Here is a 21,579-nt window from a genome sequence, read left to right on the forward strand (position 1 = left end):
ACAGGAACCCAGAGGAGCCTCCAGCCCAGGCCACAGCCCCAGACAGAGTTCCGGCCTGGGCTCCATCTCTCTCCTCAGCCCCCTCCCTGGACACAGCCCCCGAGCCCACAGCCCCCGGTCCAACAGCCCCCGGGCCCACAGTCCGTCCAACACCTACAACCCCAGAACCCAGCAGCAGAAGCAGCAAGCAGACATCATCATCCACAGCCCCGGGTCCTGCCTTCCCGATCCGGAGGGACCCATGCAGGGCACCCAGAACCACAGCCTACGTCGCGGGCAGAGCAGCGGCCACGGCCAGCACACACACTACGACGGGGGCGGCTGTCCGGCCCCGGGACGGCGCCCCAGCAGCTGCGGTGGCGGCGACGGTGGCGGCGGCACCCCGCAGAGGCCGCTGCCCCCCCGCAGCCCCTGTGTGGTGCCGGGCTGCGACGGCTTCGGCTCGCCGCCCCCGCTGGAACCCGCCACGGCCGCGGCCGAGGAGGGCTTCCAGCGGCTGCAGACGGAGCACGAGCGCAAGGCCAAGGAGCTGTCGCTGCTGAGGAGGACCATGGAGGAGATGGAGGTGCGGATCGAGGTGCAGAAGAACACGCTGGGCGCGCGGGACGAGAGCATCCAGAGGCTGCTGGAGATGCTGCAGGGCCAAGGGGGCCAAGGGGGCCAAGGGGGCCAAGGGGGCCGGGCGCCCCAGCCTGGGATCATCACCATGGCAACGCAAGAAGCCCAGTCCCATATCGAGAACCTGCACGTCAGAGAGGTGGGTGCTCAAGCTGGGGTGCTGCATTTGTTTGTGTGAATTTAACATTTGTTTGGCTTTAAGACGTTCTGTTCACAAAGGAACACTTGGGGGGCAGCCCCTAAATGTTTGCAGTGCTGTTCGTCTGGGTTTCCGTGCATTTGTGTGCATGTGTGTCTCTCTGCCCATCTGTTCTTCTGTGTCTTTGTATGTTTGTGTGTGTGTGTGTGTGTGTGTGTGTGTGTGTGTGTGTGTGTGTGTGTGTGTGTGTGTGTGTGTGTGTGTGTGTGTGTGTGTGTGTGTGTGTGTGTGTGTGTGTTTGTGTCTGTGGGTTAAGCAGTGTGTGAGAGGCAAACCAGCTCAGCAGGTATTATCAATGGACCAGATTAACAGTGAAAACTCTAATCCCATGTTCAGCTTTACACTTCAGCTGTCTGTGCGAATGAGTGTAATTTTTCACTTGTTCTATTGTAGGCGATATATTATCCCCTTACATATCTATATTATATATAGAAATGTAGAACAGTATCACAATATGATATTGGTGGGCGTAGAGATAACATTTTCTTTAATCTCAGAATATCTTTCTGTCTGTTGGTCTGTATTTATTGTTGATGCAGTAGTTAATTCATGAATGGAACTAATCACAGTTTCAGTGTGCTGAACTGCTGACTGTTAAACCAAGTGTTCCTCTGACACAACGGCTCAGAACGGGTTGCTCTTTGCACAGCAGTCCAGCCCAGTTTATTTTTAACTCCTAAATCTTCTTAGCCCTTCATTTGCATATGTGTGTGTGTGTGTGTGTGTGTGTGTGTGTGTTTGTGTTGTGTGTGTGTGTGTGTATGTGTTTGTGAGTGTCTGTAAGTGCATACAAATGTTTTTGTCAAACTTGTTTGGATGCCAATGTGTTACTTGTATGCATGCTTTATCCTATCAGAATGATTTCTGTTTGTGTGGTGTGTCTGTGTGTGTTTGTATGTGGTGTGCGTGCACATCTGGGTCCTGCTCGGCTTAGCTTTCCCCGCAAGGACACCAACTCCCTGCTCCAGGTGGCTGATGGGAAATCCACCTGTTAGGCTTGTTTGGTTGCCGTGGTGATTCTGTCAGAGGTGGACTTTAGGTGCTCTAGCGGCTAGCCCATGCTGAATCGGAATGCGAGCTCCGCTAATCAAGGGTAGGTGTGTGTGCGCGTGTGTGTGTGTGTGTGTGTGTGTGTGTGTGTGTGTGTGTGTGTGTGTGTGTGTGTGTGTGTGTGTGTGTGTGTGTGTGTGTGTGTGTGTGTGTGTGTGTGTGTGTGTGTGCACGCAATGCGGGGGCCCGTCTAGCTGTGTGTGTGTATAAGAGGTGAGTACACGTCTCCTCACACTTTTTCCTCTCTCTCTGTCATGCTATTTTTAACCTGTTCCGACGGCTCAAGACACTCTGTGTGTGCTGGAGGGGGGCTAAGGGAGGACCACGGTCCCAGGTGTGTTGAGAGAGAGAGGGAGAGAGAGAGAGAGAGGCATAGACAGAGGGTGTTTTTGTAAGGTAGAAAAACAAGAGTTTGTTTGTCTGAATATTAATGATATGATTAATGAGGAAAAACACGGACCGCCGTGATTGAGAGGAGAGACGGGACTGTTGTTCTTGGATCACTTCCTCTCTTCCCCTTTTGCTCTTGAGGTAGAACTGTGTGTATTTGTGTGGTTGTGTGTGTGGGTATGTGTGTGAGTTCATGTGTGTGTGTCTGTCTGTGTCTGTGTGTGTTTGTGTTTGTGTGTCTGTGTGATTGTGTGCATGTGTCTTTGTGTGTGCCTGTATTTATGTGTGCTGGTGTGGTCAGGATAGAGTGGTCAGGGTAACTATAATTTATATTCTTGAAATTATTCTTTTTATAGTTTCAGTATGTATGATATTTATATGGTTTACTTGGTAGTCATTTGAAAAAGCTTGTATTTTATTCGAAATGCTTTTATCTTAAGTTGTGAATTGGGGCCATTGTGAATTTAAGTACATTGTCTTGATCAACATTTTTCTGTAGTTATAAATTGAGCTGCTTAATTTAAAGTCAGATTCAGTTTGTCTATCCACTGTGACCCATTTCTGTTCCTGGGTTAAGAACTTTAAAACGTGGGCTCCTCACTAACATTTCAATGTTAGTTAGGAGCTCTTAGCTTTATATCTCCATAGGGCCGTTATTAGGCCCTGTGTTTGCTCTTTCTAAGGAGCTGGTGGCAGCAGAGCTATGTACTGCCTCTGTTAGGGGGGGAACTGATTTCTTTGCTTGGTTTGATCAGCTCTAAAGGAAACCAGCACAACTGCCTCCCATTAACGCAGCCTCTCCTCTCCTTCAAATGACCCTGACTGTTTTGCTTGGGTCTGGATAATAAATGCCTTAATTTTCTCTTCCCCTTGCCCTTCTACTTATCCTTCAAACACGGTTCTCTGGGGCTGCCAGGGTGCTCTCTAGCGGGCGCTCATCAAGCTGGCTGAAGGGAAATTAGCACCTCCCGTTTGCCTTCCATTATTTTCTTAGAGGACTGTGCCCTGGGCTCCTTACTGGAGGGCTTTGTTGAGGGGAACTCTCTGGGATTTTTTTGGGGGGTTGGGCATTGTAAACATGAATGCTGATGTTAGATTTTTAACGTTGCAAAGTGGCATCGGTGTCCCTCTCGCAATGGAAAGAAAGGTTCTTGGCTCAATACCCAAAGCCAATAGTATACCTGTAGGGAAGCCTTTAGAACGACCCAAACTAATGCTCTTTACAACACTGTATGGACCGCTAGTCATTTTTGATAAAAAAATAAAATAAATCCCAATGATTGAAGAGTCAAAGTAAAGGACTATTGTGAAATTGATTCAGAGTTGTATACAGTAGAGAAAAAAAAAGAAGATTCTGAAGATAAACGGTTCTCCCCATTTGGCTCGCCTTTTTCGACCGGCAGTCTGTTCTTGTGTGTGGATGATTTGTTGCCACACACAGGCTGTGTGTCTCAGTACTAGTGCTTGGCCATCGCTCTTCACCTACTGATGTTTACTGTCAGACCACAGCATCTGGTGGGTTTCTCTCTGCTCGCCGTCTGACCGGAATGTTGCTGTTTAACCTAGTCTGCCGTCAGACGGATGTCCCTAAGCTGCAAACGGTTGTCATAGAAACATGTGCAGGCACGTTCCTTCATTGGTCTGACCAGTACACCTGTCTGCAAGAATCTAGGAATCTGCAGACAATTATTCTGATTACAACTGTGATTTCAATTGTCTCAATTATTGTGATTTAAACTGTGCCTCGAGAAAATTATTGTTTTAGGGTGTATAGTTAAATATAATCATGGATCAGGGATTTTTTTCGAGTGTTTTGGAAAACTCTATTTTCTAATGTGCTTCGAAGCAAATGTACTTCATTTAAAGGTTGTCAGGATTTTGGGTTAGCCAGAATTAATGAAGCGGTTAACCTCTGTATAAGGAGCAGAACTGACAGCAGCTTCATAGTGAGCGCAGTACCACTAATATCCACCACGTGGGGGTCTTGTACCAGAACTCCTCAAAAAAAGGCATGAAGCTATCCTAGGATATACAGTACACTGTGAGTGGAGACGGACAAAGTTTGATTTGATATGTACAGACAAACAACCAACTCATGGACTCACGCAAACACACACACACACACACACACGCACACGCACACAAAACACGCACACAATCACACACACATTTACTCTCCCCAGCCGCCTGGTCCCTGTGGACAACGTAATAACAACCACACCACTGGTCTGCTCCAGCCCTGACCTAATGCCAGACGATCACGCACACACACATGCAAACATACAAGCACACACACACACACGCACACAATGCACATTGATGCAGTGCACATAAAAAAACACACACCTGCATGCACTTGATTTTTTGCTCTGAGATGGTATATCTTCTTTCATATACATCGCGCTGCCTATTTCAAGCGGCCTCTTGAGGCTGTGAATGGGGCGAGGGCCCCTGGTAAGGGAAGACCTCTGGCTCAGTGGATCAGTGACTGAGTGTGTTTGGTGCTGGATGCTCTGCTTTAAGGCACGGGCAGGCAGCAGCACTAATGGTTCTCCTTTTTTCTTTAGCATGAATGGCTTCGGGAAGGCTCACTGCTGTTTTTGGCAAGCCCTCTCTTTCTCCTATATAGCCCCTCTCAAACTCTCTATGAAACATTAGAAACGTAGCCTGCAGGAAACTCCCAACGCCCAGTATGTTCTAAAGACATGTAGGTTCATGTCGCTCGGGTCTCTCGACAAATATGGGTCTTATGGTTCATAACTAGGGCTGCTCGATCATGGGAAAAATCATAATCACGTTTATTTTGGTCAATATTGAAATCACGATTATTTATTCAGCATGTTACTCCCAAAAAATACTCTGAGAACTTTGAAATTTCGCCTTAAAAAAATACACAAAATGGTCAAAAAGAAAATGTTCCAATCTAAAATAAAATACAGATATGTATCCAGCTGTTCTGCCCTTTCTATTAAAAAAAAAAAGTAAAAAATAAATAAAATTCATAGCTTTCCTTTCCTCTCTTCTCTTCTCCCCACCTTATCTCCTATTCTCATCCTCCTCTCCCCTCCTGTCATGAACATCCATCTTTCATCTTTTCCTTTGCCGCTCCATCAGTCATCATCTTATCAGGGTGGTTTATTTTCCAGCATTGAGAAAAAGGAAGCAAATGCAATGTCTGTAGGACTGTCATTTTTGTGTGTGTGTGTGTGTGTGTGTGTGTGTGTGTGTGTGTGTGTGTGTGTGTGTGTGTGTGTGTGTGTGTGTGTGTGTGTGTGTGTGTGTGTGTGTGTGTGTGTGTGTGTGTGTGTCTATGGGTATGTGTCTATGGGTGTGTGTCTGCCTGTATGCTTGTGTTTGATTCAGAGTGTGTGACTTCATCTATGCATACATGTGTTTGCGTCTGCGTTTGTGTCTGCGTGTGAGTTTGTGTGTCTATGTGCTGTATGTCTGTATGCACCTATGTCTTTGTGTGTGCGTGTCCCTGTGCATGACACCATAGCCTCCAGGCTGGAGTGAAACCCGTGGACCGTATCCTCAGTTCAGGATGCAGGCCGTCATTGCTCTAGTGTTACTTGGGATCCTATTCTTTCCATATGCGGCGCTCCTCAGACACATGTGGAGCAGAGAACACATTCTTTAATGACGAGACTTTCATGAATTAATTTTTCCCCGTAAGGTTGGTCTATAATAAAGACATGCATACAGTCACTCTTTGTATGGCAAAAAGAACACTTCAGAGAGCGATAGATAGATGGAAGTGACGGAAGAGACAGAATGAACTGTATTCTGTACATATATATCTTTATACCCATGCAAACCAATGAAAAAAATATACACGTGATGAAAAAAACAAACTGGTGGATATCTTGTGAACTCATTGTTCATTTTGACATCTGAGCCCTGAAATGAAAGGTCAGGGCGAGTAGAATTGAGTGACGGTACGCCAATCCATCGCAATAGCGCCATACGGCCACTAGATGGTGATAAAGACTGTGTGTTCTGATCGAAGGCAATTTACCTATTTCCTGTGAAACACTTTTGGATTATCCGTTTATGGTGGTTTTATGAGATCAAACACAACTTTGATGACAAAAAAAATATTTTTTTGGTTGTTATTCCAAAAAAGCAAGTTGGTTTTTAATAGTTTTTGGCCTATAGTTAGGAGAGTTTTGGTCAGAGAGTGATATGGTCTGTTAGAATCAGTGGAGTCTCCACTGATTTCACAAGGAAATACAGTTCATAATGATAGAATGACATCTAAGATTGCTATTGCTGTGCATGTGCATGTGCACAGTTATGAAATACCCAACTCTCGTTGTAGCATGATTAATATTTAGCTTAGGGTAGGAATGAAGTTTTGTTTAGCAAACAGTGGTGCTGATAGACTAAATGTTGAGAACCAAATCGTTCTAGGAGTGTGACACATGACACACCCTTTCTCACATGTTTAAATGTCTTATGACGATGTCATCTGCATTAGAGGGGAGTGGGCGTTGCCCGTATATGGGCCCTCTCGGGTTAAAGGTAGGCTGTGGACATTCAAGATGGAGCCAATACATTTTTGGCTGAGATTCAAACCCTCTAGTCTAGCCATTTCTCTCTCTCGATCCCTGGGCTAGAGAGCCAGAGGTGCAGAACAAAGAGAGAGGGATAGAGAAGGATAGGTTGGGTGTGATGCAGACCCATCTATCGGGGACAGTCCATTGACTGGCAGCAGTAATCCCTGCCTTCATCAGTAGGCCGACATGGTGTACCGGATAAGCCCCTTGTCTTCTGGCTCACTTTGCAAAACCCAATCATCACACAACCTCCCTGCCCACCACCACCACCACCCCCATCACCTACACCTCCACTACCACAAACACCTATATCCACTCCCATGATATAGCCTCTGTTGTTCTCCTCGGTTTGCCTGCCTGTGTTCTCAAATGCGATGCTCCACGACGCATCATGTGTGTCCTTATAGATCATGTTTCTTCTGGGCTTAAGCGTCATATGCAGTGGGAGTCATCATCATGGTCACCATCCTCGGCACCATATCAGTTCTATGTCTCCATCTGTGCCATTCACTGTTGGCCTTCCATCCCCTATTGACACTCACGCTCTCTCCATTTCTCTCTCCTTCCCTCTCATCATTCCCTGGGTCTGTGTCTCATTTCCAGGGCTCACCCTAAGGAGGGAGTGACCCTCACCCTCCACCTTCCACTGAGGTACAACTCATTCTGTTATCTCATTCTCTACTCTATACCTCCAGTCCTCCAATAGCACCCGTAGTTAGGTTTGGGTGAGTGCATCCCAAATTTGCTGGTAAGCCATAGTAGTCCAAATAGTATTTATCCTGTAGCTAAGTCTCTCTGTGTGTGTCTATAAACTGTCTATTTTGCCTTTGTATCTCTGTTCAACAAGTGTGTGCAATTGGGAGGCATGAGTGTTTGTCGGTGCATTATTTATTTATAGTAGACGCTTGTTGCGCATGTGCCAGTAGAAAGTGTTGCTAAGAGAGCTTAGAGATATCAGAGATACACAGAAACCAGGTGCGAGGGAGAAAATCAAGGAGAAATATAGAAGAGACGGAAGATTTGTACGACATGTTATGGGTGATGGACGGAGGCAAAAAGGATGGCTAGATAGATAGATAGATGGTTAGATAGATCGAAAAAAATAGCTTTTGACAGATAGTAACAACTGCTCCAAAACTGAGCTTAAGATTCGCATAGTTTGAGCCAGGAGGTTCAGTAAAGATCAAGGGAAAATCGGATTTGAGTTTGAATTTGTCTCAAGAGACCAGCTGGAGTGGTACCACCAACAAAAATCTGATGATTTTTGATAATTATTTTCAAATGTAGAGGATAAAGAACAGCCAGAGGAACCAAGACAACCACGACGGAGAGAGTAGCGTAGGCAGGAAACAGAACCAGGTTTGGATCTGAATTATTGGGAGAGGAGTTTTACAGATGATGAGCCGCCAGGCTTATTTTTACCGGGTCCCTCCCCAGGAGCTCCACCGGAGGAACCAGGCCGACCAGGCCAAAACCAGAGCTCTGCAAACCGTCATTGATATGAAGGTAGGACCACCGATCTGCATCCCGGAGAAGTCAGCTAGTTAAAGGGCAACAAGCTGCTTGAGTTGCAAGATAGGTAAATAGCATCAAGCTAGCAAAATAACAACAAGAAACATCAATAGTAGCTATTAAATACTTACTAGACAATACAACGCAAAAAGCAACAAGTTAGCTAAATAGCCTTGAGCTAGCTAAATGAAAAAAATCTAGGTCTATATAATTAGCAGCTATAAGATACTTAAAAAGTAGCAATCTATGCAAATAGCTACACAGTAGCGCAATAGCAAGAGGCTATCTTAATAACAACAAGCTATCCAAATGACAGCAAGCTGCAGAAATAGCAGGTAAAAGTTAGTTCAATAGCAGCAATCAACAAAAATAGCAACAAGCTAGCCAAATAATAACAAGCTAAACAGCAACAATCAGACGCATTTCAGATCTTTCCAGCCTTCAATGAAGTGGCCCGCCAATTCCAAGGTAAACACAGAGTACGATTAATTACAAAAAAATTATATGAAAATAATGAAATTAAGTATTAGTGGATATGGTTACACAAATAAATATCAGAGAGTATTCATCTGTTCAACTCCACATTGAAGCTTGAACTCACAGTTGCTTGTGAGTTTGATGTCAATGTCATGCTAAGAATGAAATAAATCATTGATCAATATTGCTGTTACATGGGGAGGATTGGATTACAAAGCTAGACACGTACACGGCCACACGCACACAGGCACACACGCATACACAAAGTTAGAGCGTTGCTGTTACTTAGAGTATGAGGGCCATGCCCAAGGTAAGTCCATTATTGGCCAAGCAGAGTAGAGCACTTATTCAATTTGTTTCAAATGTCACATATGGAAGCTTTCACTAGCATCAGAGCCCTTTGAAGTCTTGGAGAGCTGTGAAAAATGCAGTTGACTCCACATGTCTGCATACGCATATGGGCATAAGTGCATGGGCAAACACACGTACACACACACACACACACACACACACACACACACACACACACACACACACACACACACACACACACACACACACACACACACACACACACACACACACGTGCACCCACGCATGGAGCACATGTTTGCTCCAAAAGTAGTTGTTTTACTGCAAAACCACAGTTATTTTTCGCACATACTTTGCGATTTGTCCGCCTATTAACAAACTACACATGTGCAAGACTGGAATAGCTTCAATGGAGTGGACCCATTGAAGTCACAAATTCAATTTGACTGCAAAATTTATCAAGGAGAGAAGAGAGGGAGGCAGTGGCATTAGCTGGTGAGGATGTGGAATGTATGTGTTGCTTATATAGTACAAGATGCTGGGGTTGAAATGTGAGTTCCTCTATTCCACTGTGTGCTGTCCTTTCTGTCATGTAGTGTCTTCTAAGCAGTGTGTGTACCTTTTTATTGTCATTTCAGACCACCAATACCCCTTTCTGTTTTGATCCTGATGTTATCTGGCAGGTACAGTAATCTGTGTGCATGTTTCCCAAATTCTCCTGTCACCGTAACATGAAAATACATCCTATACATATAGTGTCCTCCTAGTCTTTACCTACTACAGCAGCTGTACCAGTCGGCATCCCTCAATGCTTGTTATAGTCCGTCTGTGGGTATTGTTTTGTTGGTTGATTGTGTTTCTGTATCTCGGCAGACCCTGATCACGGTAGGAAAAACACAGGTCTAGTTTATAAGTTGAATTATGGGTCTGTTTGATTTAGTTATGGCAGTAGTGCACCGCTATTCACGTAGTCAAGTACACCATGATGGTGCTACGACACATAGACATACATGTATGCCACGTTGACTGCTTTGGCCCGTTGCTGCAATACGTCAACGTCGCCACCATATTAGCGAGGCCAAGACTGGTCTCAACATAAGTAAAGGGGGGAGCTGGTTGATATTTCAATGAGTCGTTTTTATATTAACAAATTATAATTAATAATTGTTCTTATCTTAAATAATTGTAAAACTATCCAAAAGCCAATGCAGCGTCTTTGTAAGTAGGTGTCTTAACGGCGAGAGGCATAAATAAAACAGACCTCATAGCAAAATGAAAGCAACAGTAGGTTACTTTACCCTTTATTGAGGATCTGTGAAAAGGGTTGGTTGTACATACATGCTCTCTCTTAAGATAACATGATACCAGTAACAAAACATAAGGAATTACCAAGGAATGGATAACATGGCCTGTCTTTATCTGTGTGCATATCTGTATGTATGTGTGTGTGTGTGTGTGTTAATGTGTGTATTTGCGTTGCCGGAATATATGTTTATTAATGAGGGGTCCTCCAGGTTTTATGGGCATCTGTGCATGCTTAATTCTACCATGGGGGTATGTGTGCCTTTGTGTGAGTCATTTCTCATGCATGTGTGCCTATGCGTTGCTTCATTGTTTGTATGCATCGGTCGATGCAACAAGCGGCCGCGTGCTGCACAGGGGCTGATGTCAGGGACCTGTAATAAAGGTCAGATGCTCGCATGTTGTCTGTGGTTTTTCCACCGATGGCATCATGCAGTCTGCTTCCATTTATTAGATTACCTTTCCCGTCTCTTCCAAGGTTTACCATTTAACCTGCATCTCAAACCTATGGAGCCGAACATGCCCCGGGACCAGTCCCTGACAGATCTTTCTATTCCCTGTAGAAGCGCTGCAACGGGAATGCACCGGGCTCCTCGAATATCTCAGTTTCAACGGGGTTTTCTACACCGACCCAAACCATTGCCATATAAATATAGATACATAGATAGATAGGTAGATAGAGACTTTATTGTCATTGCACTATCACAAGAACAGAGCAACGAAATTACCAGTTACATCCCGTCCAAGAAACATAAAAAGACAGTGTGGGGAGACAGGACGGAGAGACTATCGGGGCGCATGCGCTCCCTTTTTATTAGATAAGAAAAGGACAACGAGGGAAAACGAGATATGTATGCCTATCTTTACACAGACATGCATGCTCACTGTTTACTTAATCATCCTCATAATACATGCTACAACACGGACATGCTGTCATGCATTTGTGCATAAAGGCATTGTCTATGTTCACAACGGGCTACGTCTTTAGATTCTTGCTTTGGAAGAACCGGCCCCCTTCTGTTTGTACTTCTCAGCCAATGTTGACCTGAACTCATTACCGCCAATTCAAAGTGATTTCCGGCTTCCCCAGACCTCTTTGTATTCCGGTCTCTTGCATGTGTGTGTGTGTCTCTGTGCTTTGCACTGCTCTGTCACTCTTGCCTGCAACGATGTCTGCGAGCGCTTCATCATCATCAGTCGCCGCTCGCCCAGAACCCTTACAGTAAGCCGGCGGTCACGCAGAAGATCCTGAGCTGACGGCCTCCGGCTGTTGTACCCCCCGTTGCTCACCCTACCGTCCCGCACAGGGCACCAAGATCTCGTCACTGGAGAGGAACATCCGTGACCTGGAGGATGAGGTGCAGATGCTGAAGACGGGCGGCACGATGCACCCCGACGACAGGCATGACGACCTCAAGCAGGTGGAGGTCTACAAGAGTCACTCCAAATTCATGAAGAGCAAGGTAGAGACCCCCGACACGCCAACCCTTCCCCAACCCCGGGGGAGGCCATGGGCTGCGGGGCGTCGCACAGCTCTGCGCGACGCGGAAGACAGTGCACGGTGTTGTTTATGCATGGTCAGCGTCTTGGGGGATGTTGTGTTTACCTGGCTGCAGACGACCAAGTCTCCTCCGACTCAAACAAACCGGTTGCAGGATATTCTGTGTGTGTGTGGCATGCACTCATCCTCTCTCATCTCGCCAAAAGATGGGTTCGCACACTTGATACCTGCCTCATTTCTTCGTGGCTGAGTGTTATGTTCGACACGTTGGGTCAAACCCAATTTCTATTCGTTTTGGCTTGGTTTCTTTTTTCATTTCTGGTAGTGCGTCTGTGTGATCAGCAGATTATAATGTTTTTGTTCTGTATCTGTGAAGCATGACCTTGCAACAAACAGTGCTATCAGCTTACGGCCCGAGGTGTCTGTTTACTGTCCTGGCAGGTAGTGCTGGCACAAGAGCCCTCTCGGGTTACCCTCTCAGAGGGTTAACTGGTTAATTCATCGGAATCCAAACCTGTGTGCAAATTCTCTCTCGCGAGCGCGCTCTCGCTCTCGCTAGCTGTCTGGTTCATTCTTGCACCTTCCCCCATTCTCACTCTGGTTCGTACTCGCACCTTCTCTCTCTCTCTGGTTCCTTCTCTCGTCTTCTCTGTTGAATTTTCTCTCTTTGCTCTCTCTACCATAAAAGCCCCCCCCCCACACACACACGGCGAGGTGTATGTGTATGGGCTCCATGTTAAGGCTAAGGTTTCACAGAGGGGCCTGCTGAGTGTGTGTGATGGCCGGGGTCGCTGATCTCTGTCGGGCAGGGAACGTCTTCTTGATGCAATCATAAAAGGATGTTTTCCAATGAAAGGGGTTCTGACAGATGAGTATGAGCCTACAAGGGCAGGGGAAAGGGCTCTCTGATGATATACATCATAGCCATGGCCTCCTCTGTCTGTCTGTCTCTCTCCCTCCCTCTCCCCCCTCCTTCTCTCCCAGGCTTCATATTTCTACATACAGTCACAAAGAAATACCAAACAGGGACCCACACGAGCAACACGCACGCACGTACGTGCACACACACATATATACACTCAAAACCCAGACACTGAGCACGTTGCGTCCCTCACTTAATTCAACGGGTATTAAATCACATACACAGACAGACTGCCGGTTCCTGCTGATGTCATGGTGGTGTGCAAGGTCTTGGTCTTTCAACGGCAGTACAGATGAGTTGGGGTGGAGGTTGGGAGGAATAGGAAGAAGAGAAGAACAGCATCTCTGCCCCCTCCGGTTTCTCTTTCCTGGCTTTGATCTGCTCCACACCATCAAATGGTCTCCTGAGAAGAGAAGTTGAGCAGAAGAATGTCTCTCACAGCGTTCACGTCTGCCCCAACCAGCTGAGGCGATATACACCAAATTGGATTTCATTTTTTGACATTTATTGATCTTCTTGAAGATGGAGAATTGTGTGTTGTTGCCTTGTGTTGCTCGTGGTATTCCTCTGTGCGTGTTGTAGTTGAGAGGCCGCTGTGGCCTGTGTCTTTTGTGTCCTTGTAGGAGCAGGCCTTGCCCCCGTGCGTGCCTCAGAGATCCATCAGAGCAGCTCCTTCCTCCCTCCTCCCCTACCAGCACCCCTACCAGCAACCCTGGATCACAGAACAGCCAGAAGTAGTCGCTTCTCCTCCCTCCCCTCCAACCCTCCCTTCTGTCCCCCACTTCCCTGCCCCCTCCTCTCCTCATATCCCTTCCCCTCCCTATCCTCTCCAACACCCCCTCCATTCTCCTCTCTCCCCTTCCCTCCATCACCCCCTCCTGTCCCCCCCCTCCCTTCTCCTCTCTCCCCTTCCCTCCATCACCCCCTCCTGTCCCCCCCCCTCCCTTCTCCTCTCTCCCCGTCCCTCCATCACCCCCTCCTGTCCACCCCCCCTCCCTTCTCCTCTCTCCCCTTCCCTCCATCACCCCCTCCTGTCCCCCCCCCCCTCCCTTCTCCTCTCTCCCCTTCCCTCCATCACCCCCTCCTGTCCCCCCCCTCCCTTCTCCTCTCTCCCCTTCCCTCCATCACCCCCTCCTGTCCCCCCCCTCCCTTCTCCTCTCTCCCCTTCCCTCCATCACCCCCTCCTGTCCCCCCCCCTCCCTTCTCCTCTCTCCCCTTCCCTCCATCACCCCCTCCTGTCCCCCTCCCCTCCCTTCTCCTCTCTCCCCTTCCCTCCATCACCCCCTCCTGTCCCCTCCCCTCCCTTCATCCTCTCTCCCCTTCACTTCATCCCCCGTCCCTTCTCCTCTCTCCCCTTCCCTCCATCACCTCCTCCCGTCCCCCCCCCTCCCTTCTCCTCTCTCCCCTTCCCTCCATCACCTCCTCCCGTCCCCTCCCCTCCCTTCTCCTCTCTCCCCTTCCCTCCATCAGCCCTTTCCCTCCCCTCCCCTTACCTCCATCACCCCCTCCCCTCCCTCCTCTCCCCTTCCCTTCATCCCCCCCTCCCCTTTCTTCTGTCACCCCATCCCCTCCCCTTATTTTTCCTTTATTTGATGAATTTATTTCTAAACCCCTGTCCCATGTAGTGTTTTCTATTCCATGACCTCTTCAACAGGTCGCTTCGGCTGTTGCATTCTTTCTTCGCAAGCTCCCTTAAAGCAAGAGAGGCCTCATCCAAAGATGTACATAATCTATACAACTACTCAGAAAGCTTAGATATAAATCTTGACCACACTTAATGAAATCACATTAAGTGTTTTCCTACGTGTGTTTTATATGAATCACGTTTCTGTTTCACGGTAGCCCCCTTAGTGCCCTCTTGTAGCCCCCACCTCCTCCGATCAGAATCACAGGCTTAATGTGCTCTCCTTGTGTTTTACATGTTGACTTAGTGTTGCTCCATTATTTTTCCTTCCCTTTCTTGTACTTTTCTTCGTTCTGCTTTTTCTTCTTCTTCTTCTTCTCCTCCTCCTCATTCTTCCACAAAAAACCCGCCCTGCGCGCACCTCACTCCGCAGTCCTCCTCTGTTTCCCGGGCGGAGGGCTGACGGCTCCATTCTGGCCCCGTCAGAATTCCCCTGGAATGACGTATGGCCCGCTCAGCACCACAATTAGAGAAATCTCCCTCAGAATCAACCTCGTACATTTTTGGCTCCGGTGCAGAGATGACAATCTCCCCCAGCACATATCTAACCCTCAGCCCAGAGAAAGAAAAAAAAACTTTCCTAGGGTCCATTTGATTTACTCTGTGGTTTTGTGTCCTTTTCTGTACGGCCGTTTTCCTTAAATTACACAATTTCTAAAACAATCAGGAATCTGCCAGCTATTAGAGTGTAATATAGCTTCTCATAACTCTGTCTCTCGCTGTGTATATTCCCACTGCGTCTATCTTTGTGATTTGCTGTGTTTCCACAAAGGCCAACAGTAGTTGTATTGTGGTAGTTGTAATTTGTTGTTTACTTAAGTTCAGCATTACGTATTTTCGCCTCTTTTTGACCGTAAAAAGTGAATGTGCTTAAGTGGCAATCTCAAAGATTTTCATGTGATTCAATATCTGTAAGGTCATTATCTATCGCTGAATGAGGTAACACAATGCGGATCGAGTATCTGGTCATGAAAAAGGTTGCATTTGCAGTTTTTTGAAGGTTACGAACTGGTGTTGCTGGTGACACAGTTGTATCTCTGGGAAAACCTTTGAGATTGCCACTTGAAGTATAGCTCAAATGTTCTGTAAGTATCACTCTTTCGTTATAGCCTACTGTATGTGAAACGTGGAGATTTTCTAATAATTCATCCTGATGTATGCATGCTGTTTTTATGTGCATTTGTGTGAGCATGAAGCATGTTAGACATCTGTTGCATGGATCTGATTTCATAAAACTTTTCTCTTTTCACTATTTAGTTTACATACATTTATAATAAGCGGTTTGCCTGATCTGGTGTGTGTGTGTCATATTCAGATTGACCAGCTGAAGCAGGAGTTAAACAAGAAGGAGTCTGAGATGCAGGCGGTGCAGACCAAGTTGGAGACGCTGACCAATCAGAACTCAGACTCCAAGCAGCACATCGACGTGCTCAAGGAGTCGCTGAACGCCAAGGAGCAGCGGTCCAACACACTGCAGACCGAGGTATGCACACACACACACACACACGCACACGCACGCACGCGCACACACTCGTGCACACACACAGGCACACTCACTCGCAGACACATATACAAACACCCACATTGGGAATACAATGAGGATATCCAGCATAGAACAAATAAATGTGCTAAAAAACTTGACATGAATGTATCCATATTGGCTTTGGATTAACACAAACACTTGAATATCTCACATTTTTGCGAATCTACAACAGACACAGCGGTCTCGCTGTCCTTGTCTGTATTTTATTTTTATTTCACAAATATTTGGTCGGCTTTCTCTCCCTGGCCGGTGTCTCTGCCTCCCCGGAGCACAGCTGTGTTTGCACATAGGGCTAAGCAAGTGAAAAGGCTAAAAAAGGTTTTAAGAAAGAAAGGCACCGATTTGCCGGCTCCAACTTTTGGGTCATCACGGTCAAAGCCATGGTGGGCGGTAAGGTCTCTGACCAGGAGGCCTGCCGGGCTGAGCGCTGCGGGGCCTGACTGTTGGGTGGTGGCGGCTGGTGGGTGGGGGACAGGGAAGTGGAAAAGGCGGAGCCAAATGTTTTTCTCCCCTCCATCCTAGGGTGGACGTGAAACTGATACCTACGATCTGTTTGTGTTGGGCAGCAGAGAGCGGCCCTGCTAACGATGTCCACAGTTCATAACAGGAGGCCATTTGGGCCGAGATTAGGTGTAATTGTCTATACATGTGCATGGAATTTCAGTGTGAGTGGTAAACCGAATAAAAGGACCTAGCTGGCTTTTCGTTTGTGTGTGTGAAAACACACTGTAAAAGTTAATGTATTTGCTTTCATGAATGACTTTGTTTGGGGAAGTACTTCCAGTGGAATTGCTTATTATCGGCTTTGAAGCATTTAATAATAACTGGGTGTTCTTTAGGTTTGATCCCACACACACGCACACACACACACACACACACACACACACACACACACACACACACACACACACACACACACACACACACACACACACACACACACACACACACACACACACACACACACACACACACACATATATGCACTGTCAGCGAAGATTGCGAGTGTCTTCTTCGTGCCTATTTAGTATTTTCCTGGTACGGAAGAGACATTTTGTCCTGCGTGGCCGAGGCTATAGGGTTTCTGGGTTAAGTAGGGAGAGCAGAAAGATTGGGCTGACCAGCAATTGTAAACTCTTTAGCTCAGGCCCAGCCTGGCATTCCTCAACAGACTGCCAATCAATCCTGCTGCAGGTAGAATAGACCCTTGTGGGGGCTTCTCTCTTGCTCTCTCGCTCTCTCGTTCTATCGCTCTCTCGCTCTATCGCTCTCTCGCTCTTTCTTTCTCTTTATGACTTCTCTCTTTTATTATAATCCACACTCACACACACACACACACACACTACACACACAAACAAATGCCCACTTCAAACCTCTTTTCCTTACCCCTCTACTAACTGCTATTTGTGTGTGTGTGGCATTTGTTTTTAAATACATCTGCATATGTGCATGTATGTGTGCCTCTGTCTGTGTACATGTGTGTCTGTATTTGTGTGTACAATCAGTGTGTCTCATTCTGAATGACAGTAATTTTCTGCAGCAACCCACTCTCTCTCTCTCCCCGTTGCCAAACCTGGGTCTCCTTGGCTCAGGAAACAGCATCTATACACATACACACACACACACATACACACAGAAACACACACACAACCCCCCACCCACTCGCATCAGGAGGGGAAAAAGGGAAAGGATGGGATGGTGGACAGAGCGAGCTCTGTAAGGGAGGGAATGAGTAAACTGAAGCATATTTATCTGTCAGTCAAAGTTAAGGACAGCTTCTAAGTGGGGGTGATTGAGATTGCTGTGTGTGTGTGTCTGTGAGTGTTTTCAATGTACATGTTGTTGGAAGGGTAGCCATTCCCGTCGGTATGAGAGTGAGTCTTTTGTATGCTCGGCTCAGGAGAATGAAAAGCTGCAAACATTCAGCTGCAGGTCACGTAACCAATCACAATACTATCCAGATATCCGAACCAAACAAAACGATTCACGGATGAGAAGTTTCCTGACTGACAAATTTTTCTGTTTTGTACTAAATATTGTACATAACGACCAGATCTTCTCTACCTATTGCCCTTAGTGACCAAGATCCTTTGTGTCCATGAGAGATTTAGCTTTCCCGGGTAACATTAACATGAATGTTTTTTAGCGTATAATGTCCCCGTCAAAGATACCAATAAATGTAAAGGAAAATGAAAACAACCACAATACATCTGAGTAAAGCACAAATACAAGAGATGGTCAAATCGACAAGTGGGCCTATACAGCAAACAACCCCACCATCCCACCTAAGTCAGGCAGGGGAGTCACATTATCAAGGGTACCCCCTTTAATGGACGAGATGAGGGAGCGAGAGCTCGATCTCTCCACCTCTCCCAGCTGCTGTTTGTGTGTTTGCAAAGCATGTTGGTCCAGCTGATGGATGGTCCAGCGAGGCAGTGAGGCGGGGACAAGTTGGGGGAGACCTCCGCCCGGGTTACACCTCTATTGCTGTTCCCCTCTCCACCCAGCAGCCACCTTTCTGCCTTAGTCCCTATCCCTCTCCTGTCCTATTGTATTTGGCCTCCCTCCTAACAGTTTTTTAGCGGCTTATCTCTCCCTCTCCCACTTTCCCTTTCAACCTTTCTGTTTGTCCCTCTTCCGTCTTCTCCTGCCCTCCCTGCGTCCGTTCCCCATGCAGAGAACTGAACGCAAGGTGAGGGAGAAGAAGAGAAGGAGGAAGAAGAGAAGAAAGACGCTATAGCTAAATGGCTGCAGTCAGAGAGCGCCTGGCGTAAACAAATGGCTTCCCGTTATAGGCCCACCACCGCTAACCGCCACAGTTCACATATAAACCTCCCGGACTTGTTCTAGCGGGCTCCAACTGGCTCGACCCGGTGCCGGCCCGTTCCAGACCGGTGGTAATATGACCTCATCTGAACCGGGCTGACCGCTGTGGCCATTCCCAGGCCTGGGATGGCCGCAGCGCTCCTGGGTTCCCTCGCTGCTGCGGTTTGGGACACGGTGTTAGCAGCGCTGCGTCCTCCAACAGCCGCCGCCACCCCACCCCCCACCCCCACACCCGCCCAGAACAAACATGGCGCGGTCCAAAGTAAAGCCCCTGCCGTATTCTTCAGAGGCCATGTGGAAAAGCTATAAAGTGCAGAGTTATAGAGGTCACAGAAGGGGATGGGACGTTTTTAATGGCTTACACAGAGGGGAGGGGGGGGGGGGTTTAACATACACGCACACACACACACACACACATACACACACATAGACACACACACACACACACACACATATATAATGCATGATCAAATGAGGGTATTGATGTGAAATGCTTAGACAACAACGTCTTCGGGGGACTTGGTGTAAGGACCACCCAAGGTAAATATGTTAGCTGAGAGCGTCTTCCAGGGAGAGCCGTTTGGTATTTACGGGATGGACCTGGAACAGGTGTGCTTCTGAGTTGATCTATTTCTGCCCCCTCCTCCCTTCTTTCTCTCAAACTCAACTTCTTCCTCTCCTTTCCCATCTCTTTTGGCCTGTTTTCCCCTCTCCTCTGCATGTATTTATATTTTCTGTATTTTAGGGGACAGATGGAAATAGCATCTCACTTACGAAAAAACGCAGACGGGCACACATGTGCGTGCGTACGTGCACACGCCGTTGAACACGGTGCCGGTGTGCCCTCCGTCAGAGACCGGTTAGGCGGCAGCCAGGAGAGTGACCGCCAGTAGGGCTTGGCATGGGGACAATGGTCACCATTCTTTACGCGTCAACCTCCACTTTCCTCTGGGTCATTATGCTTAACCTCTAATATCACAGACCACACGTTGGACACAAACCCTGGACCGGGGGCTGTGCCCGGCCCCTTCCAGCTGGTTTAATCCAGCCCGCTCGGCTGGTGTGGCCCTCAGACATTTGGGATTGAATCTGTCAAATGCAGAGGGGAAACAAGGAAACAAAACATTGATAGGGGTTTTGGAGGTACGATGCCTGAACGTGTCACCCTGATTTTGCACTCATTTTTTTGCAGGCAGAAAGCTCTGTCGTACCAAACCGTGACCCACCGTGGCGTTTTTTCTAGAGGGGAAGTACCCAGAGAGTGACACACTGGACATGTTTCCCCTCCTGTGGGTTTTTGTTTCTAATGGGACGCCTTTGGAGCAGGGCCGCCGTCTGCTGTTTGTGTTGATGGAAGGATCACCATTGCTACGAGTACCAGGAGGTTTAGATAAAAATAGTTATGTTGGAAGTTCCTTTAGAAAGAGAAAACAGTCTCAGTTACCACCTCCCACCACTCTCAAAATATAGAGAGAGAAGGAGGACCTCTCCTCTCCTCTGCTCCCCTGTCCGCTCCTCTTCACTCCTCTTCGCTCCTCTCCTCTCCTCCTCTCTCTTCCCCTCTTCCCTTCACTCCGTCGCGCTCTTCCTCTTTTCTCGTCCCCTCTCTCATCCCTCCTCTCCTTTCCTCTCCCTTCTTCTCTCCGCTTCTCTTCTCTCTTCCTCCTCTCCTCAACTCTCCTCACCCTGGAGTTCTACTCTCCTCCCTCATCTCCTTCATCTTCCCTCTCCTCCCCTCTCCCCTTTCCCCTTTCCTCTCTCCTTGTTTCTTTTCTTCCCCTCCTCTATGCCCCTCTCTTTTCCACCATTTTTTCCCAGCGGCCTCCTAGTTCAGTGGTGTGGTCTCGGAAGAACCCAGAACATCACTCAATCACTCAGCCCGTCGCCTGCATGTGGAAGCAATTTCAGAAGCAATGCATTAGCATACACACATAACAGACACACACGCACGCACACACACACGCGCGCACGCACGCACGCACACGCACACGCAGGCACGTAGGCAAGCACAAACAGACAGTCAATTCAGTGCATGTGTGCACACACCAGCGCTGCACCAGTACTAGGTACCTTATAATAACAAAGAGTGTGACATTTTGTGCAGTTATTGTACACCACAATGCCTTGTATTAAATGTCCTGATAATCTAAGGTCAGGGGGAATGGAGGAGGATAATGTAGAGAGATGTGATAAGGAATAGCGAGAGGATGCATGATGTGGAGATTCCTGTGATATAAATCAGTGTTGTTTAAACAGGATGCCTCCTTACATCTGGGGGGCCCCCATGGGCCCCCTGATGATTCAGCCAGAGTAATCAATCAATTGGAGAAATAACGAAAGTGATTGGGATCTCATGCCTAGAGTTCAGGCTAAGGGTACCACTGCAATTTCTCATAGTTTATGTTTTATGAGAAAACACAAACGTACACAGACCCACACACACACACACACACACACACACACACACACACACACACACACACACCACAGACACACATACTCATACACTAATAACACATACAGTAGACATGCAGTCTAGATGGCCGCAAGGGCCCGGATGTAGTCATGGAAACAAACGGTAGCCGGCTCTGTAAGGCTTTGAATGCAGGAATCAGAGCGCTCTCGCGTGGACGTGCGTGCGGAGCGGACCCGACAGCCCGCGCCGCGGCTGACGGATGAACAAA

The 21,579-nt window shown here is 47.4% G+C and overlaps 1 protein-coding gene across 1 annotated transcript in view; it reads left to right on the top strand.

The window, feature by feature from the left end:
• Positions 1–21,579, top strand: part of LOC130391073 (ERC protein 2-like) — a 115,759-nt gene that overhangs the window by 4,971 nt on the left and 89,209 nt on the right. Inside the window, exons 4-7 of the mRNA XM_056601250.1 lie at positions 1–757; positions 9,756–9,800; positions 11,727–11,882; positions 15,842–16,009. The exon at positions 1–757 is cut by the window's left edge and continues 170 nt beyond it. Of these exons, the coding sequence (XP_056457225.1) occupies positions 1–757; positions 9,756–9,800; positions 11,727–11,882; positions 15,842–16,009 (1,126 nt within the window). The remainder of the gene's footprint in view (positions 758–9,755; positions 9,801–11,726; positions 11,883–15,841; positions 16,010–21,579) is intronic.

This window comes from Gadus chalcogrammus, chromosome 1, assembly GCF_026213295.1.
Source record: "Gadus chalcogrammus isolate NIFS_2021 chromosome 1, NIFS_Gcha_1.0, whole genome shotgun sequence".
NCBI lineage: Eukaryota > Metazoa > Chordata > Actinopteri > Gadiformes > Gadidae > Gadus > Gadus chalcogrammus.